The sequence below is a fragment of the Aquarana catesbeiana genome, linkage group LG04 (genome assembly GCF_042186555.1).
Source record: "Aquarana catesbeiana isolate 2022-GZ linkage group LG04, ASM4218655v1, whole genome shotgun sequence".
Lineage (NCBI taxonomy): Eukaryota > Metazoa > Chordata > Amphibia > Anura > Ranidae > Aquarana > Aquarana catesbeiana.
The window spans coordinates 443,135,749-443,162,785 of NC_133327.1; the positions used below are offsets into that span (position 1 = coordinate 443,135,749).

Genomic DNA, 27,037 nt, shown 5'->3' on the forward strand with positions numbered 1-27,037 from the left:
TACACCTCCCTTAGTGGTATAGTATCTGATCGCATCAATATCTGATCCGATCAGATCTATACTAGCGTCACCAGCAGTTTAGGGTTCCCAAAAACGCAGTGTTAGCGGGATCAGCCCAGATACCTGCTAGCACCTGCGTTTTGCCCCTCCGCCCGGCCCGGCCCAGCCCACCCAAGTGCAGTATCGATCGATCACTGACACTTACAAAACACTAAACGCATAACTGCAGCGTTCGCAGAGTCAGGCCTGATCCCTGCGATCGCTAACGTTTTTTGGTAGCGTTTTGGTGAACTGGCAAGCGCCAGCGGCCTAGTACACCCCGGTCGTAGTCAAACCAGCACTGCAGTAACACTTGGTGACGTGGCGAGTCCCATAAGTGCAGTTGAAGCTGGTGAGGTGGCAAGCACAAGTAGTGTCCCGCTGCCACCAAAAAGACAAACACAGGCCCATCGTGCCCATAGTGCCCTTCCTGCTGCATTCGCCAATCCTAATTGGGAACCCACCGCTTCTGCAGCGCCCGTACTTCCCCCATTCACATCCCCAACCAAATGCAGTCGGCTGCATGAGAGGCATTTTTATGTCCTCCCGAGTACCCCTACCCAACGAACCCCCCCAAAAAAGATGTCGTGTCTGCAGCAAGCGCGGATATAGGCGTGACACCCGCTATTATTGTCCCTCCTGTCCTGACAATCCTGGTCTTTGCATTGGTGAATGTTTTGAACGCTACCATTCACTAGTTGAGTATTAGCGTAGGGTACAGCATTGCACAGACTAGGCACACTTTCACAGGGTCTCCCAAGATGCCATCGCATTTTGAGAGACCCGAACCTGGAACCGGTTACCGTTATAAAAGTTAGTTACAAAAAAAGTGTAAAAAAAAAAAAAAATATGAAATAAAAAAAAATAGTTGTTGTTTTATTGTTCTCTCTCTCTCTATTCTCTCTCTCTATTGTTCTGCTCTTTTTTACTGTATTCTATTCTGCAATGTTTTATTGTTATTGTTATTATGTTTTATCATGTTTGTTTTTCAGGTGTGTAATTATTTACACTTTACTGTGCTTTATTGTTAACCATTGTTAACCATTTTTTTGTCTTCAGGTACGCCATTCACGACTTTGAGTGGTTATACCAGAATGATGCCTGCAGGTTTAGGTATCATCTTGGTATCATTCTTTTCAGCCAGCGGTCGGCTTTCATGTAAAAGCAATCCTAGCAGCTAATTAGCCTCTAGACTGCTTTTACAAGCCGTGGGAGGGAATGCCCCCCCCCCCACCGTCTTCCGTGTTTTTCTCTGGCTCTCCTGTCTCAACAGGGAACCTGAGAATGCAGCCGGTGATTCAGCCAGCTGACCATAGAGCTGATCAGAGACCAGAGTGGCTCCAAACATCTCTATGGCCTAAGAAACCGGAAGCTACGAGTATTTCATGACTTAGATTTCGCCGGATGTAAATAGCGCCATTGGGAAATTGGGGAAGCATTTTATCACACCGATCTTGGTGTGGTCAGATGCTTTGAGGGCAGAGGAGAGATCTAGGGTCTAATAGACCACAATTTTTTCAAAAAAGAGTACCTGTCACTACCTATTGCTATCATAGGGGATATTTACATTCCCCGAGATAACAATAAAAATGATTAAAAAAAAAAATATGAAAGGAACAGTTTAAAAGTAAGATTAAAAAAGCAAAAAAATAATAAAGAAAAAAAAACAAAAAAAAAAAAACACCCCTGTCGCCCCCTGCTCTCGCGCTAAGGCGAACGCAAGCGGCGGTCTGTCGTCAAACATAAACAGCAATTGCACCATGCATGTGAGGTATCACCGCGAAGGCCAGATCGAGTGCAGTAATTTTTCCAGTAGACCTCCTCTGTAAATCTAAAGTGGTAACCTGTAAAGGCTTTTGAAGGCTTTTAAACATGTATTTATTTTGTTGCCACTGCACGTTTGTGCGCAATTTTAAAGCATGTCATGTTTGGTATCCATGTACTCGGCCTAAGATCATCTTTTTTATTTCATCAAACATTTGGGCAATATAGCGTGTTTTAGTGCATTAAAATTAAAAAAAGTGTGTTTTTTCCCCAAAAAATGCGTTTGAAAAATCGCTGCGCAATTACTGTGTGAAAAAAAAAAATGAAACACCCACCATTTTAATCTGTAGGGCATTTGCTTTAAAAAAATATATAATGTTTGGGGGTTCAAAGTAATTTTTTTGCAAAAAAAAAAAACTTTTTCATGTAAACAATAAGTGTCAGAAAGGGCTTTGTCTTCAAGTGGTTAGAAGAGTGGGTGATGTGTGACATAAGCTTCTAAATGTTGTGCATAAAATGCCAGGACAGTTCAAAACCCCCCCAAATGACCCCATTTTGGAAAGTAGACACCCCAAGCTATTTGCTGAGAGGCATGTCGAGTCCATGGAATATTTTATATTGCGACACAAGTTGCGGGAAAGAGACAAATTTTTTTTTTTTTTTTTTTTTTTTTGCACAAAGTTGTCACTAAATGATATATTGCTCAAACATGCCATGGAAATATGTGAAATTACACCCCAAAATACATTCTGCTGCTTCTCCTGAGTACGGGGATACCACATGTGTGAGACTTTTTGGGAGCCTAGCCGCGTACGGGACCCCGAAAACCAAGCACCGCCTTCAGGCTTTCTAAGGGCGTGAATTTTTGATTTCACTCTTCACTGCCTATCACAGTTTCGGAGGCCATGGAATGCCCAGGTGGCACAAAACCCCCCCAAATGACCCCATTTTGGAAAGTAGACACCCCAAGCTATTTGCTGAGAGGTATAGTGAGTATTTTGCAGACCTCACTTTTTGTCACAAAGTTTTGAAAATTGAAAAAAGAAAAAAAAAAATGTTTTTTCTTGTCTTTCTTCATTTTCAAAAACAAATGAGAGCTGCAAAATACTCACCATGCCTTTCAGCAAATAGCTTGGGGTGTCTACTTTCCAAAATGGGGTCATTTGGGGGGGTTTTGTGCCACCTGGGCATTCCATGGCCTCCGAAACTGTGATAGGCAGTAAAGAGTGAAATCAAAAATTTTCACCCTTAGAAATCCTGAAGGCAGTGATTGGTTTTCGGGGTCCAGTACGCGGCTAGGCTCCCAAAAAGTCCCACACATGTGGTATCCCCATACTCAGGAGAAGCAGCTAAATGTATTTTGGGGTGCAATTCCACATATGCCCATGGCCTGTGTGAGCAATATATCATTTAGTGACAACTTTATGAAAAAAAAAAAAAAAAAAAAAAAAAAGTGTCACTTTCCCGCAACTTGTGTCAAAATATAAAATATTCCATGGACTCAATATGCCTCTCAGCAAATAGCTTGGGGTGTCTACTTTCCAAAATGGGGTCATTTTGGGGGGTTTTGTGCCACCTGGGCATTCCATGGCCTCCGAAACTGTGATAGGCAGTGAAGAGTGAAAGCAAAAATTTACACCCTTAGAAATCCTGAAGGCGGTGATTGGTTTTCGGGGCCCCGTACGCGGCTAGGCTCCCAAAAAGTCCCACACATGTGGTATCCCCATACTCAGGAGAAGCAGCTAAATGTATTTTGGGGTGCAATTCCACATAGGCCCATGGCCTGTGTGAGCAATATATCATTTAGTGACGACTTTTTGTAAATATTTTTTTTTTTTTTTTTTTTTTGTCATTTTTCAATCACTTGGGACAAAAAAAATAAATATTCAATGGGTTCAACATGCCTCTCAGCAATTTCCTTGGGGTGTCTACTTTCCAAAATGGGGTCATTTGGGGGGGTTTTGTACTGCCCTGCCATTTTAGCACCTCAAGAAATGACATAGGCAGTCATAAACTAAAAGCTGTGTAAATTCCAGAAAATGTACCCTAGTTTGTAGACGCTATAACTTTTGCGCAAACCAATAAATATACGCTTATTGACATTTTTTTTACCAAAGACATGTGGCCGAATACATTTTGGCCTAAATGTATGACTAAAATTTAGTTTATTGGATTTTTTTTATAACAAAAAGTAGAAAATATCATTTTTTTTCAAAATTTTCGGTCTTTTTCCGTTTATAGCGCAAAAAATAAAAACCGCAGAGGTGATCAAATACCATCAAAAGAAAGCTCTATTTGTGGGAAGAAAAGGACGCAAATTTCGTTTGGGTACAGCATTGCATGACCGCGCAATTAGCAGTTAAAGCGACGCAGTGCCAAATTGGAAAAAGACCTCTGGTCCTTAGGCAGCATAATGGTCCGGGGCTCAAGTGGTTAATCACACTGATCGCTGTATAAATGTGAATGGTCCCAAAATAGCGCCAAAAGTGTCTGATCTGTCCGCCATAATGTCGCAGTCACGATAAAAATCGCTGATCGCCCCCATTACTAGTAAAAAAAAAATTATTAATAAAAATGCCATAAAACTATTTTGTAGACGCTATAACTTTTGCGCAAACCAATCAATAAACACTTATTGCAATTTTTTTACCAAAAATATGTAGAAGAATACGTATCAGCCTAAACTGAGGAAAAAAAATGTTTTTTTATATATTTTTTGGGGATATTTATTATAGCAAAAAATAAAAAATAATGCGTTTTTTTCACAATTGTCGCTATATTTTTGTTTATAGCACAAAAAATAAAAACCACAGAGGTGATAAAGTACCGCCGAAAGAAAGCTCTATTTGTGGGGAAAAAAGGACATCAATTTTGTTTGGGAGCCACGTCGCACGACCGCGCAATTGTCAGTTAAAGCGACGCAGTGCCGAACCGCAAAAAGTGATCTGGCCTTTGGCCAGCCAAATGGTCCGGGGCTTAAGTGGTTAAGAGTAAAAAGCTTTGTTTCTTAAAGAAATCAATGTAGTATCTACATTGCATGTTTGGTGAGTCCACACATTAACCAGACACATTTTCATGAGATTGGGTATTATGCATGACTTTTAATAACTAAGTATAAACACAATAAATAATAAATGTTATAAATGAAGCACATACGTTTTCTTTCATATATGGCTACATCACTCCTTCGATGGGCCGTTGAAGACTTCTGATTGTCAAGAAGTGTAACGCATAGTTGGTTTTTTGAGCCATACACAAAAGATCTAAAGGATTTAAAGAATAAAATTAGCACATGCAAAAGCAAACGGCCAGTGTATTTTTTTTCTTCAGAGATTCCATAGAAAGCGACAAGATGCATAAAAGCTACTCTATAAAACGGTACTTTCTGATTGCATTTTGATAACGGCAATATTGAATAGTTGTCCACACTGGTGCTGCAAAGGCTGTAAAATATAAGATAAATAACAAGAAAATATATTTTAACTGATATTAGCACACATCTCACAAACTCCATGGCATATCAGAAGAGATATTAGAAAGGTTTTAAAGTATAACTAAAGGCAAAACTTGTTTAATTTATTTGTTTTGTTTTAGATTGAATGGGGAGGGATTAGAATACCTGCTAGGTTATCATTGTTGTTCATGTCCCTTTTAGACTTCTTTCCCACAGCTTTAAAAAATGCATATACAAGTGTCTTTTTAATTATGGATCTGAACACAGCTGCATTGTTTTCAATGGAGCCAGTCACACGGGTTCATAAACATGCACTGCATTCAGAACCATAACACAGAATCCAGAAATCTGCACCTAAGAACATGTGCTTCATGCACTTACACATATAAACGCATGTATACACGTTTGTACATGCGTAAATTAAGTCTGAATAAAAGGGAAAAAGAAATGATTATTGGAAAGTACCTCCTGTTTGCCTGTAATCCTGGCTGAGATCAGAATGACTCCCAGCAGGACTACAATCATTATGTACGCATACGCGTCTTTACGTAAAAATTTTACTGATTATTACACAGGAACTTTTCTTTTAGAAAACACATGTGATAACATCAGTAAAATTGTTAACATTCCGTGAATGAAGCCTTGGGCACATATACAAGTGTTTTCTAGTTGCAGATCTGAACACAGCCATTCACACAGGCGCGTAAACATGAGCTGCTTTTAGATCCGTTACTCACAATCCAAAAATCTGCATCCAAGAACATGCGATTTACAAGCTTACGCGTATAAATGCATGTATGCGAAAAGGAAAACCCCCTAAGAGGACTTTAACCACTTCAGCCCCGGAAGGTTTTACCCCCTTCCTGACCAGAGCACTTTTTACAATTTGGCACTGCGTTGCTTTAACTGCTAATTGCGCGGACATACAATGTTGTACCCAAACAAAATTTGCATCCTTTTCTTCCCACAAATAGTGATTTCTTTTGATGGTATTTGATCACCTATGCGGTTTTTATTTTTTGCGCTATAAACGGAAAAAGACCGAAAATTTTGAAAAAAAATGATATTTTCAACTTTTTGTTATAAAAAAAAAATCCAATAAACTCAATTTTAGTCATACATTTAGGCCAAAATGTATTCGGCCACATGTCTTTGGTAAAAAAAAGTCAATAAGCGTATATTTATTGGTTTGCGCAAAAAGCTATAGCGTCTACAAACTAGGGTACATTTTCTGGAATTTACACAGCCTTTAGTTTATGACTGCCTATCTCATTTCTTGAGGTGCTAAAATGGCAGGGCAGTACAACCCCCCCCCCCCAAATGACCCCATTTTGGAAAATAGACACCCCAAGGAAATTGTTGAGAGGCATGTTGAGCCCATTGAATATTTTATTTTTTTGTCCCAAGTGATTGAATAATGACAAAAAAAAAAAATATTTTACAAAAAGTTGTCACTAAATGATATATTGCTCAAACATGCCATGGTTATATGCGAAATTGCACCCCAAAATACATTTTGCTGCTTCTCCTGAGTACGGGGATACCACATGTGTGGGACTTTTTGGGAGCCTAGCCGCGTACAGGGCCCCCGAAAACCAATCACCGCCTTCAGGATTTCTAAGGGTGTAAATTTTTGATTTCACTCCTCACTACCTATCACAGTTTTGAAGGCCATAAAATGCTAAGATGGCACAAAACCCCCCCAAATGACCCCATTTTGGAAAGTAGACACCCCAAGCTATTTGCTGAGAGGCATGTTGAGTGCATGGAATATTTTATATTTTGCTACAAATTGCGGGAAAATTATAAACTTTTTTTTTTTGCACAAAGTTGTCACTAAATGATATATAGCTCAAACATGCCATGGGCATATGTGGAATTGCACCCCAAAATACATTTTGCTGCTTCTCCTGAGTACGGGGATACCACATGTGTGGGACTTTTTGGGAGCCTAGCCGCGTACGGGGCCCCCGAAAACCAACCACCGCCTTCAGGATTTCTAAGGGTGTAAATTTTTGATTTCACTCCTCACTACCTATCACAGTTTTGAAGGCCATAAAATGCTAAGATGGCACAACCCCCCCCCCCCCCAAATGACCCCATTTTGGAAAGTAGACACCCCAAGCTATTTGTTGAGAGGCATGTCGAGTCCATGGAATATTTTATATTTTGCCACAAGTTGCGGGAAAATGACAAACTTTTTTTTTTGCACAAAGTTGTCACTAAATGATATATTGCTCACACAGGCCATGGGCATATGTGGATTTGCACCCCAAAAAACATTCTGCTGCTTCTCCTGAGTACAGGGATACCACATGTGTGGGACTTTTTGGAAGCCTAGTTGCATACGGGGTCCCAAAAACCAAGCACCGCCTTCAGGATTTCTAAGGGCGTACATTTTTTATTTCACTCCTCACTACCTATCACAGTTTTGAAGGCCATAAAATGCTAATATGGTACAAAGCCCCCCCCCCCCCCCCAAATGACCCCATTTTGGAAAGTAGACACCTCAAGCTATTTGCTGAGAGGCATGGTGAGTATTTTGCAGCTCTCATTTGTTTTTGAAAATGAAGAAAGAAAAGAAAATTTTTTTTTTCTTTTTTCAATTTTCAAAACTTTGTGACAAAAAGTGAGGTCTGCAAAATACTCACCATACCTCTCAGCAAATAGCTTGGGGTGTCTACTTTCTAAAGTGGGGGTCATTTTTGAGGGGGGGGGGTTGTGCCATCTGGGCATTCAATGGCCTCCGAAACTGTAATAGGCAGTGAGGAGTGAAATCAAAAATTTACACCCTTAGAAACCCTGAAGGCGGTGCTTTGTTTTCGGGTTCCTGTACGCGGCTAGGCTCCCAAAAAGTCTCACACATGTGATATCCCTATACTCAGGAGAAGCAACAGAATATATTTTGGGTTGTAATTTCACATATGCCCATGGCATGTTTGAGCAATATATCATTTAGTGACAACTTTGTGCAAAAAAAAAAAATAATAATTGTCTTTTACCCGCAACTTGTGTCACAATATAAAATATTCCATGGACTCGACATGCCTCTCAGCAAATAGCTTGGGGTGTCTACTTTCCAAAATGGGGTCATTTGGGGGGGGGGGGGGGGTTGAACTGTCCTGGCATTTTTATGCACAACATTTAGAAGCTTATGTCACACATCACCCACTCTTCTAACTACTTGAAGACAAAGCCCTTTCTGACACTTTTTGTTTACATGAAAAAATATATTTTTTTTGCAAGAAAATTACTTTGAACCCCCAAACATTATATATATTTTTTAAAGCAAAGGCCCTACAGATTAAAATGGTGGGTGTTTCTTTTTTTTTTTTTCCACACAGTATTTGCGCAGCGATTTTTCAAACGCATTTTTTTTGGGGAAAAAACACACTTTTTAAAATTTTAATGCACTAAAACACACTATATTGCCCAAATGTTTGATGAAATAAAAAGATGATCTTAGGCCGAGTACATGGATACCAAACACGACATGCTTTAAAATTGCGCACAAAAGTGCAGTGGCAACAAACTACATACATTTTTAAAAGCCTTTAAAAGCCTTTACAGGTTACCACTTTAGATTTACAGAGGAGGTCTACTGCTAAAATTACTTCCCTCGATCTGACCTTCACGGTGATACCTCACATGCATGGTGCAATTGCTGTTTACATTTGACGCCAGACCGACGCTTGCATTTTGCGCGAGAGCAGGGGGGAACAGGGGTGCTTTTTTTTTTTTTTTCTTTATTATTTTTTTTTGCTTTTTTATCTTATTTTTAAACTGTTCCTTTCATTTTTTTAAAATCATTTTTATTGTTATCTCAGGGAATGTAAATATCCCCTATGATAGCAGTAGGTAGTGACAGGTACTCTTTTTTGAAAAAATTAGGGTCTATTAGACCGTAGATCTCTCCTCTGCCCTCAAAGCATCTGACCACACCAAGATCGGTGTGATAAAATGCTTTCCCAATTTCCCAATGGCGTTGTTTACATCCGGCGAAACCTATGAAAATCCATGAAATGCTCGTAGCTTCCGGTATCTTAGGCCATAGAGATGATTGGAGCCATTCTGGTCTCTGATCAGCTCTATGGTCAGCTGGCCGAATCACGGGCTGCATTCTCAGGTTCCCTGTTGGGACAGGAGAGCCAGAGAAAACCATGGAAGACGGTGGGGGGGACCATGGAAGACTGTGGGGGGGACCATGGAAGACGGTGGGTGGGGGGACATTCCCTCCCACTGCTTCTAAAAGCAGTCTAGAGGCTAATTAGCCACTAAGATTGCTTTTACATGAAAGCTGACCGCTGGCTGAAAAGAATGATACCAAGATGATACCTAAACCTGCAGGCATCATTCTGGTATAACCACTCAAAGTTCAGCAACACACCAGTACGTTGCTGGTCCTTGTTGGGCATATATTGTAATCTTTTTTTTCATGCAGCCTGTGGGCTGAACGAAAAAAAGAGATTGATCGGTCGGTATGCCCACCATTAGAATACCTCCCTTCAACCACCCACTTCTAATGATGGGCATACATGCACCATTTATATATGCCGAAGCATGGGGGCATTCGTACCAAAAGTTTGCTGCCCCCATGCTTCGGCATATATGCTCTTTTTTTAACTGTGGTGGTGAAATCACCTCCGACAGTGCTGGAGTCATGGCTTTATGTATCGTGGGAGCAAACGCTGTTGCTGTCAAGATATATAAATCCGCGCTCCAACTGAATGGCGTACCTGCTAAGCAAATGATGGTTAACAATAAAATAAAGTAACATTACAGTATAACAGTAAGACTTACCATACCTGCAAAGCAAATAAAAAAAAAAATAGTAAAAAATAAAACATTTTTTAGCGCAACCTGTGCCTAAAATATATATATGCCGAAGCATGGGGGCATCCACCCGCAAAAGGTAGGAGAAAATCGCTCCTCCGCCCCTGCTGCCCCCATGCTTTGGCATATATGCTGAAGTATGTAACTGTGGTGGTGAAATCACCTCCGACAGCGCTGGAGTCACGGCTTTATGTATCGTGGGAGCAAACGCTGTTGCTGTCAAGATAAATAAATCCGCGCTGCAGCTGAATGGCGTACCTGAAAACAAAAAAATGGTTAACAATAAAACACAGTAAAGAGTAAAGTATAAAAAAATTACATACCTGAAAAGCAAACATGGTAAAATATAACAACAATAAAACATTGCAGAATAGAATACAATGTAGATAGAAAAACGACAACTATTTTTGGATTTTATATTTTTTTTGTGTATTTTTTTTTTTACTTTTTATTTTTTTTTTACATTTTATTTTACATTTTTTTTTATAACTGTAACTTTTGTAACTGTAACCGGTTCCAGGTTTGGGTCTCTCAAAATGCGATGGCATCTTGGGAGACCCTGTGAAAGTGTGCCTAGTCTGTGCAATGCTGTACCCTACGCTAAAACTCAACTAGTGTATGGTAGCGCTCAAAACATTCACCAATGCAAAGACCAGGATTGTCAGGACAGGAGGGACAATAATAGCGGGTGTCACGCCTATATCCGTGCTTTCTACAGACACGACATTTTCTTTGGGGGGCTCGTTGGGTAGGGGTACGCGGGAGGACATAAGGAAAATGCCTCTCATGCAGCCGACTTACTGCATTTGGATTGGGAAGGTGAGGTGGAGCACCGTCTGGAAACAGAAGGGCTCTGACGATCTCTTCCTGGAATTTAAGGAAGGATCAAGTCCGTCCTGAAGCTCTGTATAGCACATGAGCGTTCAGCAAAGCCAATTGAAATAAGTATACAGACACTTTTTTATACCAGCGTCTGGTCTTATGGGCAACTAGGTATGGCGCCAACAACTGGTCGTTGAGGTCCACCCCTCCCATATTTTGGCTATATTCGTGGACACAGAGAGGTTTCTCCACAACACTAGTCGCCATAGTAATTTGGACCGTCGTGTCTGCATGAAGGGAGGTAAGAACGAAAACATTCTTATTATCCTTTCCACTTCATAGCAAGCAAATTATTACACTGCAAGCAGGCTCTCTCCCCCAGCCTAAGACGGAAATCTACAAGCCGTTGGGGAAAGCCCCGGCGATTAGGTCGCAGGGTGCCATATGCTCCAATCTGATGATCAAAAAGGTGACTAAAAAGTGGCACGCTCGTGTAATAATTGTCCACATATAAGTGGTACCCCTTTCCGAATAAGGGTGACACCAAGTCCCACACAATCTTGCCAGTGCTTCCTATGTAGTCAGGGCAGTTTGTCGGCTCTACGTGGCTATCTTTTCCCTCGTAAACCATAAAACTACATGTATAGCCTGTGGCCCTGTCACAGAGCTTATACATCTTGACCCCGTATCTGGCACGCTTGCTGGGAAGGTACTGTTTGAATGACAAGCGACCAGAAAACTTAAGCAGGGACTCATCAACGCAGACAACTTGATGGGGAGTAAACAAGTCTGCAAAACGTTGGTTGAAGTGGTTTACGAGGGGCCGAATTTTGTAGAGCCGATCGTATCCAGGGTCTCCACGAGGACGACAGAGTTTATTGTTGTTGAAGTGCATGAACCGCAAGATCTGCTTGTATCGTGCCCTGGTCATGGAGGCAGAGAACAAGGGCATATGGTGAATTGGGTCAGTGGACCAATATGACCGCAACTCACTCTTTTTAGTTATGCCCATGTTGAGGGAAAGGCCCAAAAAGAGCTTAAATTCGGAAACCGTAATTTGTCTCCAATCTCTGGCAAAGGAGGACTGGGGAATAGTGGCGATGTGTTGACCAGCGTACAAATTGCTTTGGTCCACAATAGATATATAGAGATATTCGGTGAAAAACAGCAAATAAAAATCAAGTGGCATAAAATCAACTGTTTCCACCTGAATGCCGGGTTGGCCAGTGAATGGGGGAAGTACGGGTGCTGCAGAAGTGGTGAGTTCCCAATTAGGATTGGCGAATGCAGCAGGAAGGGCACTATGGGCACGACAGGCCTGTGTTTGTCTTCTTGGTGGCAGCGGGACACTACTTGTGCTTGCCACCTCGCCAGCTTGAACTGCACTTATGGGACTCGCCACGTCACCAAGTGTTACTGCAGTGCTGGATGTACGACCAGGGTGTACTAGGCCACTGGTGCTTGCCAGTTCACCAAAAGGAATAGCGGCGCTAGTACTGCTCTGCTCCATACAAGAGTCCTGCGGTTCTTGCACCTCAACAGCAGAAGAAGAAGATTGGGGTCTGGTACGCCTGACCTTGGCAGGGACCACAACTCCGTCGTCAGAGCTATCTGTCATGGAGCCGCTGCTGTCTACAGGTTCGTATTCTGAGCCTGAATCTGACAGATGAGTGACTTCCTCTTCACTAGGGATGAGCCGAACACCCCCCTGTTCGGTTCGCACCAGAACATGCGAACAGGAAAAAAGTTCGCTCGAACAAGCGAACACCGTTAAAGTCTATGGGACACGAACATGAATAATCAAAAGTGCTAATTTTCAAGGCTTATATGCAAGTTATTGTCATAAAAAGTGTTTGGGGACCTGGGTCCTGCCCCAGGGGACATGGATCAATGCAAAAAAAAGTTTTAAAAACGGCCGTTTTTTCAGGAGCAGTGATTTTAATAATGCTTAAAGTCAAACAATAAAAGTGTAATATCCCTTTAAATTTCATACCTGGGGGGTGTCTATAGTGTGCCTGTAAAGGGGCGCATGTTTCCTGTGTTTAGAACAGTCTGACAGCAAAATGACATTTTGAAGGAAAAAACTCATTTAAAACTACTCGCTGCTATTGCATTGCCGACAATACACATAGAAGTTCATTGATAAAAACGGCATGGGAATTCCCCAAAGGGGAACCCCGAACCAAAATTAAAAAAAAAAATGACGTGGGGGTCCCCCTAAATTCCATACCAGGGCCTTCAGGTCTGGTATGGATATTAAGGGGAACCCCGGCCAAAATTAAAAAAAAAAAATGACGTGGGGTTCCCCCTAAATTCCATACCAGACCCGATTTTAAGGGGAACCCCGCGCCAAAAAAAAAAAAAAAAACGGCGTGGGGTCCCCCCAAAAATCCATACCAGACCCTTATCCGAGCACGCAACCTGGCAGGCCGCAGGAAAAGAGGGGGGGACGAGAGTGCGGCCCCCCCTCCCTCCTGAACCGTACCAGGCCACATGCCCTCAACATTGGGAGGGTGCTTTGGGGTAGCCCCCCAAAACACCTCGTCCCCATGTTGATGAGGACAAGGGCCTCATCCCCACAACCCTGGCCGGTGGTTGTGGGGGTCTGCGGGCGGGGGGCTTATCGGAATCTGGAAGCCCCCTTTAACAAGGTGACCCCCAGATCCCGGCCCCCCCCCTGTGTGAAATGGTAAGGGGGTACATAAGTACCCCTACCATTTCACGAAAAAAGTGTCAAAAATGTTAAAAATGACAAGAGACAGTTTTTGACAATTCCTTTATTTAAATGCTTCTTCTTTCTTCTATCTTCCTTCATCTTCTGGTTCTTCTGGCTCTTCTGGTTCTTCTGGTTCTTCCTCCGGCGTTCTCGTCCAGCATCTCCTCCGCGGCGTCTTCTGTCTTCTTCTCCTCGGGCCGCTCCGCACCCATGGCATGGGGGGGAGGCTCCCGCTCTTCTCTTCTTCTCTTCTTCTTTTCTTCTTTTCTTCTCTTTTTCTCTTCTTCTTCATTTTCTTCTCCGGGCCGCTCCGCAATCCATGCTGGCATGGAAGGAGGCTCCCGCTGTGTGACGGCGCTCCTCGTCTGACAGTTCTTAAATAACGGGGGGGGCGGGGCCACCCGGTGACCCCGCCCCCCTCTGACGCACGGTGACTTGACGGGACTTCCCTGTGACGTCACGGGGAATGCCACAGGGAAGTCCCGTCAAGTCACCGTGCGTCAGAGTGGGGCGGGGTCACCGGGTGGCCCCGCCCCCCCGTTATTTAAGAACTGTCAGACGAGGAGCGCCGTCACACAGCGGGAGCCTCCCTCCATGCCAGCATGGATTGCGGAGAGGCCCGGAGAAGAAAATGAAGAAGAAGAGAAGAAGAGAAGAAAAGAAGAAAAGAAGAAAAGAAGAAGAGAAGAAGAGAAGAGCGGGAGCCTCCCCCCCATGCCATGGGTGCGGAGCGGCCCGAGGAGAAGAAGACAGAAGACGCCGCGGAGGAGATGCTGGACGAGAACGCCGGAGGAAGAACCAGAAGAACCAGAAGAGCCAGAAGAACCAGAAGATGAAGGAAGATAGAAGAAAGAAGAAGCATTTAAATAAAGGAATTGTCAAAAACTGTCTCTTGTCATTTTTAACATTTTTGACACTTTTTTCGTGAAATGGTAGGGGTACTTATGTACCCCCTTACCATTTCACACAGGGGGGGGGCCGGGATCTGGGGGTCACCTTGTTAAAGGGGGCTTCCAGATTCCGATAAGCCCCCCGCCCGCAGACCCCCACAACCACCGGCCAGGGTTGTGGGGATGAGGCCCTTGTCCTCATCAACATGGGGACAAGGTGTTTTGGGGGGCTACCCCAAAGCACCCTCCCAATGTTGAGGGCATGTGGCCTGGTACGGTTCAGGAGGGAGGGGGGGCCGCACTCTTGTCCCCCCCTCTTTTCCTTCGGCCTGCCAGGTTGCGTGCTCGGATAAGGGTCTGGTATGGATTTTTGGGGGGACCCCACGCCGTTTTTTTTTTGGCGCGGGGTTCCCCTTAAAATCCATACCAGACCTGAAGGGTCTGGTATGGAATTTAGGGGGAACCCCACGTCATTTTTTTTTTTAAATTTTGGCCGGGGTTCCCCTTAATATCCATACCAGACCTGAAGGGCCTGGTATGGAATTTAGGGGGACCCCCACGTCATTTTTTTTTTTTAATTTTGGTTCGGGGTTCCCCTTTGGGGAATTCCCATGCCGTTTTTATCAATGAACTTCTATGTGTATTGTCGGCAATGCAATAGCCGCGGGTAGTTTTAAATGAGTTTTTTCCTTCAAAATGTCATTTTGCTGTCAGACTGTTCTAAACACAGGAAACATGCGCCCCTTTACAGGCACACTATAGACACCCCCCAGGTACGAAATTTAAAGGGATATTACACTTTTATTGATTGACTTTAAGTATTATTAAAATCACTGCTCCTGAAAAAACGGCCGTTTTTAAAACTTTTTTTTGCATTGATCCATGTCCCCTGGGGCAGGACCCAGGTCCCCAAACACTTTTTATGACAATAACTTGCATATTAGCCTTTAAAATTAGCACTTTTGATTTCTCCCATAGACTTTTAAAGGGTGTTCCGCGGCATTCGAATTTGCCGCGAACACCCCAAATTGTTCGCTGTTCGGTGAACTTGCGAACAGCCAATGTTCGAGTCGAACATGAGTTCGACTCGAACTCGAAGCTCATCCCTACTCTTCACTATCTGTCATGCTCAGAAATGTGTAGGCCTCTTCACTAGTGTACCTTCGATTTGCCATTTTGGGCTCTAAATTTAGTGGTACACTAGTGAGACTCACAGGCAAAAAAGCTCCTGACTGTTAGATACTGTATCAAAACGCTACCAAAAAACTGTTAGTGATCGCAGGGATCAGGCCTGACTCTGCGAAAGCTGAAGTTATGTGTTTAGTGTTTTGTAAGTAACAGTGATCGATCGACACTGCACTTGGGTGGGCTGGGCTGGGCTGGGCGGAGGGGCAAAACGCAGCTGCTAGTAGGTATCTGGGCTGATCCCGCTAACACTGCGTTTTTGGGAACCCTAAACTGCTGGGGACGCTAGTATAGATCTGATCGGATCAGATATTGATCCGTTCAGATACTATACCACTAAGGGAGGCGTATGCGTGGGTGTTAGCGGTACTGGCATTAACCTGACGCTGCCTGGGGTGACACAGACCCAAACCTGGGGCGACACAGACTAAAACATAACTTATATCACCGCTGGGCGATTGGGGGGTTAAACCTTTATTAGGTAATAAACAGCGGGTGCCCTGAAACTATAATAAACAAACTAACTAACCAGCATCACCCGTAACAGTTATACGGTGATCACTGGTGAAAGGGTTAACTAGGGGGCAATCAGGGGGTTAAAACCTTTACTAGGTAGTATATGGGGGTCCCTGACGCTAAAAAAGGCGGCCGGCGAACCTAAATACTTACCTCCCTAACTAGCGTCACCTGTGGCACTAATACAGCGATCAGAAAAACGATTGCTTAGTGACACTGGCGACGTGGGGTGATCACGGGGTTAAAACTTTATTAGGGGGGTTAGGGGGGTACCCTAGACCTAAAGGGGCCTAACACTAACTGCCCTACCACTTATAACTGTCACAAACTGACACCAATGCAATAATCAGAAAAAAAAAACTGCTATTGGTGTCACTGTGACAGGGGGTACAGGGGGGTGATCGGGGGGTGATGGGGGTGAAATGTGTGCCTAGAGTGTTCTACTGTAAGTGTTTGGTGCACTTACTTGGATGTCTTCTCTCCTCGGGAGCCGGAACGAAAAGGCTTCCAGAGGAGCGATGACATCACTTCCTCTGCCGCTGTTTACATTACAGCAGCAGAGGAAGCCTGTCATTCGCCAGGAGCGATCATGAGGGGGTGGCCATGAATCAGTGGCCTCCCCCTCACCTCGGATCGCTACTCGAAGCCCTTATGCCTGCCCGTGACATTGTGCCGACGTACATCGGCGTGCGACAGTCGGCAACTGGTTAAAGGCACTGATATAATATCTTATTGAAAAAAAATATATATTTTTGAACATACTATAACAATAAAATATATTGGAATGGTTACAGTAATTATACAAAGTCACCACATGAATATCATAGGAATTCTCTAGGTTCACCCTATGAATGTAGCACATAAGGGAAATACAAAGACACTGAATTTCAAAAGATCCAACTTCCCTAAACAACGAACATTGCTAGAAGATATAAATTGGGATAAAATCTTAGAAACAAAGAACACAGAGGAGAGATGGGTTTGCTTTGAGAGCATATTAAACAATGGCATTAGCCAGTGCATCCCATTGGGTAGTAAATTTAAAAGAGCAAACAAAAGTCCTGGATGGCTTACCGCCAATGTAAAAATACATATAAAAGCAAAAGAGAAGGCCTTCAAAAAACACAAGGTTGAGGGATCATCATCAGCATTCAAACTTTATAAAGAATGCAACAAGAAATGTATGGGTGCAATTAGGGTGGCAAAGATAGAACACTAAAGACACATAGCGGAGGAGAGCACAAAAAATCCCAAGAAATTCTTTAAGTATGTAAACAGTAAAAAAGGAGGACAGACCATATTGGCCCCATAAAGAATGAGGAAGGACATCTGGTTACAAAGTAAGGGGAGATGGCAAGGGAGGGAATCGGGGGGCTTCAGTAACCAAAACTGCAGTGTTTATCCTCATGACACATCACAGGAAGCACCCTCATGGCTAACAGAGGACAGAATTAGAATTAGACTTGGGAAACTTAACATTAATAAATCACCATGACCGGATGGCTTGCACCCGAGGGTACTGAGGGAACTCAGTCAAGTAATTGCCAGACCATTGTTCCTAATTTTTACTGACAGTGTACTGACTGGAATGGTACCAGCGAATTGGAAAAAAGCCAATGTAGCACCAATATTTAAAAAGGGCCCAAAATACATCCCTGGGAATTACAGACCAGTTAGCCTAACATCAATAGTATGCAAGCTCTGGAGGGGATGATAAGGGACTATATACAAGATTTTAGAAATGATAACAGTATCATTATCAGTAATCAGCATGGATTCATGAAGAATCGTTCTTGTTAAACCAATCTATTAACCTTCTATGAGGAGGTGAGTTGCCATCTAAAGGAAGGCCCATAGATGTGGTGTATCTGGATTTTGCAAAAGCATTTGACACAGTTTCCCATAAACGTTTACTGTACAAAATAAGGTTTGTTGGCATGGACCATAGGGTGAGTACATGGACTGAAAACTTGCTACAAGGATGAGTTCAGAGGGTGGTGATAAATGGGGAATACTCGGAATGGTCAGGGGTGGGTAGTGGGGTCCCACAGGGTTCTGTGCTGGAACCAATCCTATTTAATTTCGTTCATAAATGACCTGGAGGATGGAGTAAACAGTTCAATCTCTGTATTTGCGGACGATAGTAAGCTAAGCAGGGCAATAACTTCTCTGCAGGATGTGGAAACCTTGCAAGAAGATCTGAACAAATTATTGGGGTGGGCAACTGCATGTCAAATGAGGTTTAATGTAGAAAAATGTAAAATAATGCATTTGTTTGGGTGGCAAAAAATATTAATGCAATCTATACACTAGGGGGAGAACCTCTGGGAGAATCTTGGATGGAAAAAGACCTGGGGGTCCTAGCAGAGATAGGCTCGGCAATGGCATGCAATGCCAAGCTGCTGCTAACAAAGCAAACAGAATATTGGCATGCATTAAAAAAATAATTAACTCTAGGGTAAAGCATTAATTCTCGCACTCTACAAGACTCTGGTCCGGCCGAACCTGGACTATGCTGTCCAGTTCTGGGCACCAGTCCTCAGGAAGGATGTACTGAAAATGGAGCGAGTACAAAGAAGGACAACAAAGCTAATAAAGGGTCTGGAGGACATTAGTTATGAAGAAAGGTTGGGAGCACTGAACTTATTCTCTCTGGAGAAGAGACGCTTGAGAGGGGATATGATTTCAATTTACAAATACCATACTGGTGACCCCACAATAGGGATAAAACTTTTTTCGGAAGGGAGTTTAACAAGACACGTGGCCACTCATTAAAATTAGAAGAAAAGAGGTTTAACCTTAAACTATTTAGAGGGTTCTTTACTGTAAGAGCGGCAAGGATGTGGAATTCCCTTCCCACAGGCGGTGGTCTCAGCGGGGAGGGGGCAATTCAACCTCTTGTCGTGAAGTCTCTTCAGGACCTTCTGTAGGCTCTCCTTATGCTCCTCAAGGGTTCTGCCGCAGACAATGTTATCCAAGTACACCAGCATTTTGTTCAAGTTCATGTCCCCCACTGGCCACTCCATCCTCCGTCAGTTGCTGGAACTCCTGACAGGCCTTGGGGCATCCTTTCAAATTCATAGAAACCCAACTGGCAGATAAAGGTCATCTTTTTTCAATCTTCTGGGTACAGATCTGACAGTACCCACTCTTTAGGTCCAACACACTGAACCACTTCGCCCCCAACAAGCATTTTAGAGCATTGTCTATCCATAGAGTGGTTTACTGGCCAGGAATAGTTCTCCTGTTGAACATGCAGTAGTCTGCGTACATCCTCGGGGACCTGTTCTTTTTCTGTGTGACCACTATGGTTAGGTCATAAGAACTTCCTTGACTCTCAAAAGATTCCTGTCTTCGTCAATTCCACCAACTGCTCTTCCATATCACCCAGTGGAATCCATCGGGCTCTGTCCCTAAATGGCTTGTCTTCCTAAAGACAGGTTTGGTGCTGGTTCTTCTTTGCACACCCAATATCGAAATCATTCTTGGAGAACATCTCCAAGAGTTGGACTTTGGCTCTCTCCATCTACTCAGATGGAACTGAACACAGCTGTGATGCTTTCCCCTTAAATTGACCCCTGGATACTGGCCCCGTTTTAAGAGGGAAACAATCTGTTTTCTTTTGTCCTTTGTGTTTTGTTGAATTCCATACATTGGAGGCCTTTATTAAAAGGAAATACATATATTATTTTTTGTTTTTCGTTTGTTGCAAGAACGCATCGGGCTGATTCCTTTATATAGACAGACCTGGCAGCAGGAGTGCTGCAGGCGTATACCATCAGCTATGTCTTTGTGTCAAGTTTCCTAGCAGCACATCCCATTCCCCTATATTTGGGGAGAGAAGATCACATTGGTTCTATAACTTTATTGAGACATGAGGTAAACCCTGCTATTCACTACATATGAATACCACTATATATATATGTATATTTTTATATTTTTTTGCTTAACCTTGGTCAGAGCAATCTAGGCCATTTAGGTTGAAAATGTATATTCAAATTTTACTTTTCAGAAAAATTATCCTCTCTCTATGGTTGCACTTGGGTCCCCCTGTTCAGTCCAGGTTACAATAGGATTTAGAGATGTACCCCTTATGAACAAGAAGCATCTGGTAGGCATGAATCTCCAGCTCATCATTATGCTATATAAAATATATATTTCTATGATCCATGATATGCTATATGGCTATGTGATATTTTTCTTATGGCAGTTTCTAAGTATAACTACTTATGACTGTTGTTTCTTTTGTAGTATTTAAACTTCATGCAACACTTTCAAAGACTCCTGAGGAAGCTCTTTTGAACAAAACATGTAGAGTAAGAAGTGGTTGTACATGATATCTGAAATGATATGTGATTCTCTTGAACATTTATTGACATTTTAAAAGAAACTTTGTTTAAGAAATATTTATCTTTTTAACAAAAACTACTTGTTTACTTGGTACCTTAAAAATCCTGCCAGCATTTTCTCAAGTAAAAATTCATATTTAGTGGGATGTGGTACCTTTGACCTCCCATTGCCTGGCTCCAAAATTCATTACTCTCCTAACAAAATCAGTATATGTCCCTAATATTGGGAACCTCTGGTAGCTCAAGGGGGACAAGGATACACGATGGCTAGCCGTTGAATGGCAACTTGATTGGCAGATTCCCATCATTAGGTAACTTCTTGGTTCCAATATCCCAGATTTCCAGATTTTCCAGCTTTAAATGCTTATAATAGAAGTGCTAATACAAGAGTGTCACCCATGCTCCTGAATCAAGAAGGGCCTCTACTAGGGATGAGCTTTGAGTTACTTTCGACTCGCACATCGGGTGTTTGCCCGTATGCTGAACAGCGAATTTTATAGGGAGTTTGCAGCAAAATTCGAGCGCCCCATAATGCACTGCAAAACCACAGTGCATTGCTGTATGATGATTGGCCAAAGCATACACCTGACCTGCATGCTTTGGCCAATCACAGCACGCTCCTCAGCGAGAGCCATAATTGGCAAAAGGCAGGGTGCCTTTGGCCAATCATGGCTCAGCGGGACTAAGTCCAAGCCCCACACTATATAAGGCTTCTTACACAGCGCCCGCATAATGTGTTATAGTGGACGGAGATAGAGAGATATACATACATATACCGTATTTATTGGCGTATAACACGCACTTTTTTCCCCTGAAAATCGGGGGGGCAAATCAGGGGTGCATGTTATACGCCAACAGCATACCTCACCGAGCCATCATCTCCTCTCCACTCAGCTCCTCGGCTCTCACTGGGCTTTCTCGTCACACAGTCTTGCCTCCGGCACCGGCATTGGACTAGTGTTCTGCCTATCACAGGAGCTGGTCCAATGCCGATGGCGGAGGTGGGACTGTGTGTGTGTGAAGTGAGAGCAGAGTGGAGAGGAGATGACGGCTCGGTGATTTCCTGATTCAAGCTGCTGGTAAGGGAGATGGTGAGGCTGCAAATGACAGTAGTTTAAAAAAGGCATTAATCAGGCTGCATTGAGGACTTTATTTAGGCTGCATTGAGGACAAAAATCAGGCTGCATTGATCAGGCTGCACTGAGGACTTTATTTAGGCTGCATTGAGGACAACAATCAGGCAGCATTGATGCATTGATCAGGCTGCGTTGAGGACTTTATTTGAGCTGCATTGAGGACATTATTCAGGCTGCAGATGGACATGGATGGGCACTAACCCTTAATTTGCTTCAAAGTTGTTTATTTTACAAATATATTTTTTTTCCCTGAAACTTAAAATTAGGGTGCGTGTTATATGCCGGTGCGTGTTAATAAATACGGTATATACAGTGGGGACGGAAAGTATTCAGACCCCCTTACATTTTTCACTCTTTGTTATATTGCAGCCATTTGCTAAAATCATTTAAGTTCATTTTTTTTCCTCATTAATGTACACACAGCACCCCATATTGACAGAAAAACACAGAATTCTTGTAATTTTTGCAGATTTATTAAAAAAGAAAAACTGAAATATCACATGGTCCTAAGTATTCAGACCCTTTGCTTTGACACTCATATATTTAACTCAGGTGCTGTCCATTTCTTCTGATCATCCTTGAGATAGTTCTACACCTTCATTTGAGTCCAGCTGTGTTTGATTATACTGATTGGACTTGATTAGGAAAGCCACACACCTGTCTATATAAGACCTTACAGCTCACAGTGCATGTCAGAGCAAATGAGAATCATGAGGTCAAAGGAACTGCCTGAAGAGCTCAGAGACAGAATTGTGGCAAGGCACAGATCTGGCGAAGGTTTCTGCTGCACTTAAGGTTCCTAAGAGCACAGTGGCCTCCATAATCCTTAAATGGAAGACTTTTGGGACGAGCAGAACCCTTCCTAGAGCTGGCTGTCCAGCCAAACTGAGCTATCGGGGGAGAAGAGCCTTGGTGAGAGAGGTAAAGAAGAACCCAAAGATCACTGTGGCTGAGCTCCAGAGATGCAGTCGGGAGAAAGTTGTAGAAAGTCAACCATCACTGCAGCCCTCCACCAGTCGGGGCTTTATGGCAGAGTGGCCTTACGGAAGCCTCTCCTCAGTGCAAGACACATAAAAGCCCACATGGAGTTTGCTAAAAACATCTGAAGGACTCCAAGATGAGAGAAATGTGAGAATGTGAGAAATAAGATTCTCTGGTCTGATGAGACCAAGATAGAACTTTTTGGCCTTAATTCTAAGCGGTATGTGTGGAGAAAACCAGGCACTGCTCATCACCTGTCCAATACAGTCCCAACAGTAAAGCATGGTGGTGGCAGCATCATGCTGTGGGGGTGTTTTTCAGGTGCAGGAACAGAACGACTGGTTGCAATCGAGGGAAAGATGAATGCAGCCAAGTACAGGGATATCCTGGACAAAAACCTTCTCCAGAGTGCTCAGGACCTCAGACTGGGCCGAAGGTTTACCTTCCAACAAGACAATGACCGTAAGCACACAGCTAAAATAACGAAGGAGTGGCTTCACAACAATTCAGTGACTGTTCTTGAATGGCCCAGCCAGAGCCCTGACTTAAACCCAATTGAGCATCTCTGGAGAGACCTAAAAATGGCTGTCCACCAACGTTTACCATCCAACCTGACAGAACTGGAGAGTATCTGCAAGGAGCAATGGCAGAGGATCCCCAAATCCAGGTGTGAAAAACTTGTTGCATCTTTCCCAAAAAGACTCATGGCTGTATTAGATCAAAAGGGTGCTTCTACTAAATACTGAGCAAAGGGTCTGAATACTTAGGACCATGTGATATTTCAGTTTTTTCTTTTTTAATAAATCTGCAAAAATGTCAACAATTCTGTGAGGAAAAAAATGAACTTAAATGATTTTAGCAAATGGCTGCAATATAACAAAGAGTGAAAAATGTAAGGGGGTCTGAATACTTTCCGTCCCCACTGTGTGTCTATATATATACATATATATATACACATATATATATATATATATATACACACACACACATATATATATATATATATATATATATATATATATATATATATATATATATATATATATACTCTGCGTTTAGCGTAGCCTATATATACAGTGCATTCGGCAATGTACAGTTTCTAAAACAGTGCAGGCGTGTACACAGTATAAAATACAGTGTGTACAGTTTCAAATACACTTTAGGCGGTGTACATAGTATATAATACAGTGTCGTGCGATGTTCAAAAAAAAAATACCCATCATGTCCAGAAGGCCTCCAAAGGAGAGGCAGACGCTCACAGGCCACTAAAAGAGGGCAAGCAGCCTCTGAAATAATATTTAACAGCAGGGACCGTTCCTGCACCCAACAAGAGTAACTGTGAGGGGTTACAGTGTTCTGGCACCACCAACACCTAAGGCCCAATGTTTCTGCCCCTGTTTAACAGGGGCATGTAATTACAATTTTTGAAATAATATTTAACAGCAGGGACCGTTCCTGCGCCCAACAAGAATAACTGTGAGGGGTTACCATGTTATGCCACCACCAACACCTAAGGCCCAGCAGAGTATATAGTGCAGTCCATATAGTATATATACTGCAGTTCAGAGTATATAGTGCAGTCCGTATAGTATATATACTGCAGTTCAGGGTATATAGTGCACTTAGTGTAATATACATAATACAGTGCAAGGTATATAGTGCAGTGTTAAATATATAATATAGTGTATTGAAGTTCACTAAGGGGAGCCCTATGACAGAATTAAGAAAAAAATGGGGGAGCCCTATGACAGAATTAAGAAAAAAATGGCAAGGGTTCCCCCCATCCAGGCTCTTTGGGTCTGGTATGGATTTTGGAGGGGGGGCCCCCCACACCATTTTTTTTTTCATTTTGGCGTGGAGTTTGCCTTAATAGTGGGGGGAAACCCACAGTTTTTTTAAATGATTTTTTATGTATATTGCCGGGATCTGGCAGTACATTACAGCCATGAGCAATTTTAAATGACATTTTTTCCTTTAGAAATGTCATTTTGCTTCAGTACTTTTCTAAACATGGGGAAAGTACGCTACTTTACAGGAAGACTAAGGGGACCCCCCAGGCACAATATTTAAAGGAATATTTAATTTTTATTGTTTCACTTTAAACATTCTCAAAATCACTGCTTCTGAAAAAACGTATGTTTTAAAAACTTTTTTTTGCATTGATACATGTCCCGTGGGGCAGTATCCAGGTCCCCAAACATTTTTCATGGCAATAATTTGCATATAATCCTTTAAAATTAGCACTTATGATTTTTCACGTTTGTATCCCATAAACTTTAACGGTGTTCACACAATTTTTTTGTCTGTATGCAAGTTCTGCTGCAAACCGCACCGGGAAGGGGGGGGGGGTGTTCCGCTCATCCCTAGCCTTTACTTGGGCTGACATGATGAAAGAAGGACCTACTAGCTTGTCAGGCATGGGCAGCAAGTCCGGCAATCTGTATTTGGGCCCCATTCTTGGTTTGATGTTTTTTTCGCTGATGTCTCAAATGAATTTAAAGGGGCTGGTGTGCATTCTCTCTGGGGCTGCACGACCGTGACCAAGAAGAGTCAGTTGGATGGTCATTCAGAAACAGCAGGAGGAGGTCTTCTGCAAGGCTTTTTGTTTTCTTGTTTCTTTGGATTTGGAGCTAGCTGTCGTAAGCAGGTACCTAGTTGACTCCTTTACTGGGGCCCTAGGAAGTTTCCCAAATAGCAGTTTTGATAGCATCTTCAAGACTTCTTCTGCATTGCCAGGAAGAATTCTTCCCTTTGGGCATTGTGCTCTGAAGTGTCCAGCTTCACCACAGCCATAACATTTCCTTTAAGAAGGCAGTGTTGCATTACCTAACCAGGACTCCCCTGATGCTTTCCTTCCTGAGGTCATGGCAACCACTGCCCACTGCACATTGGTGAGGGATTTCTTCATTTCCACTGGAGTCTGTACCACTTGTCCAACAGTCTTCTGAACTTCAGAGAAGGTTTGCTGTAGGAAGGACTGCGATTGAGCTATTCGTGTCACAGCTTGTGTTAAGGCCTCAAACACTGGGGCATTCCAATCTTAGCTCCTTCTGTCACATCAGAGCTGTTCTGAGTTGAGCATATAGAGGCTTACTGCCCATGTCTCTTTGGAGTGGTATATTTCTGGGTCTTGTGTGTGATCAGGGCTTCTTCTTTCCTAATTGTCTTCATCATCTTGGACTAAGTCAAGGGGTCACTCTTGAGGTCTAGTAGAGCTCTACTTGCAGCCTCAGTTTTCATTCCACCCTGCAGGATGACTTGATGAGGAATCTTGTGTAGTCATGTGAAGAAAACTGACAACTTCTCTCCCTCCCCTTGATAGGTGTGCTCAAACTGTATTCCACACAGTTCTCCAATCTTTAATAGATTTCTTGAGGAACTTCCAAATACTCTGCAGCGGTGCAACCTGACTTATCTCACTTTAGGTTCTGGATGACAGCAGAAGCAGATGCTCATAGACTTTTAATTATTCTCTGTTTCTTTATGGCTATTCCCTGGGCCATCTGAAATCTTAACACTGGAGTCCTTAAGCCATACAAGTACCTTTTAGCCAGGGTGTCCCATCGCAACTTGACATTCCACATCTAGATCTCTGTTGCTAGATATTGCATTGCATTTTAACAGCCACCCAGGTTCCTCAAAGGCGAGGTTTCCCAACCTGGACCCCTCAAACATGCCTGGAGTCACAGAGATTATGCTTAGTTCAGGATAAAGTTCAAATGAAACTCTGCTCCTCCCCAGAAGACATCTACTACTGGAGCTGTATAGCGAGTGCAGTTATCAAGTTCAGTGTGGATGTCTGGACCACCAGGCTTTGGCACAACAAAAGCAAAAGGCTTCAAACAGAACTCAGGAACGACGGCAGTAGAAATCTTGGACCAAACAGGTAACCCATGCTAGGCATGCAACAGGGATGCAGAGGTATTACACCCAACAGTTGGTGAGATCTTAACCTTAGTACCAGAATCAGGCTGGGCAGCAGGCAAGGAACCATCAGAAGCAGGTTGGGTAGCAGGTACAGGACCATCAGAGGCAGGCTGGGCAGCAGGTACAAGACCAACAGGCTGGGCAGCAGGCACAAGACCATCATTGCTGCCAACCTACCAGAATTAATTTTACTGATACGACACTCAAAATTTACTGGCACAGCCAAGTTTTGACTGGCATTTCCAAAAGTTACAAAATTACAGTTTTAAGTACACAGTAAACGAGTCACAGTGACAGTCTTTCTCAATGCCAAGGTGGTCCCTTCAGTCCACTTCAGTACAAACAGCACTGACAGTCCCGCTCCCAGCTTGCCTTGCTCCTATCCCGCAGAACTGCACATGAGGCTCCAGATGCTCCACTCTGCT

The 27,037-nt window shown here is 43.0% G+C and overlaps 1 protein-coding gene across 5 annotated transcripts in view; it reads right to left on the minus strand.

Moving 5' to 3' along the window:
• LOC141140367 (plasminogen-like) overlaps nt 1–27,037 on the minus strand; it is a 335,624-nt gene that overhangs the window by 263,780 nt on the left and 44,807 nt on the right. For all 5 annotated transcript variants that reach the window (XR_012243931.1, XR_012243929.1, XR_012243930.1 and 2 more), the window contains one exon: nt 4,960–5,066. Coding sequence is in view for 1 of the 5 variants with exons in the window: in XM_073627455.1 (XP_073483556.1) it covers nt 4,960–5,066 (107 nt within the window). In the remaining 4 variants the exon portion in view is untranslated. The remainder of the gene's footprint in view (nt 1–4,959; nt 5,067–27,037) is intronic.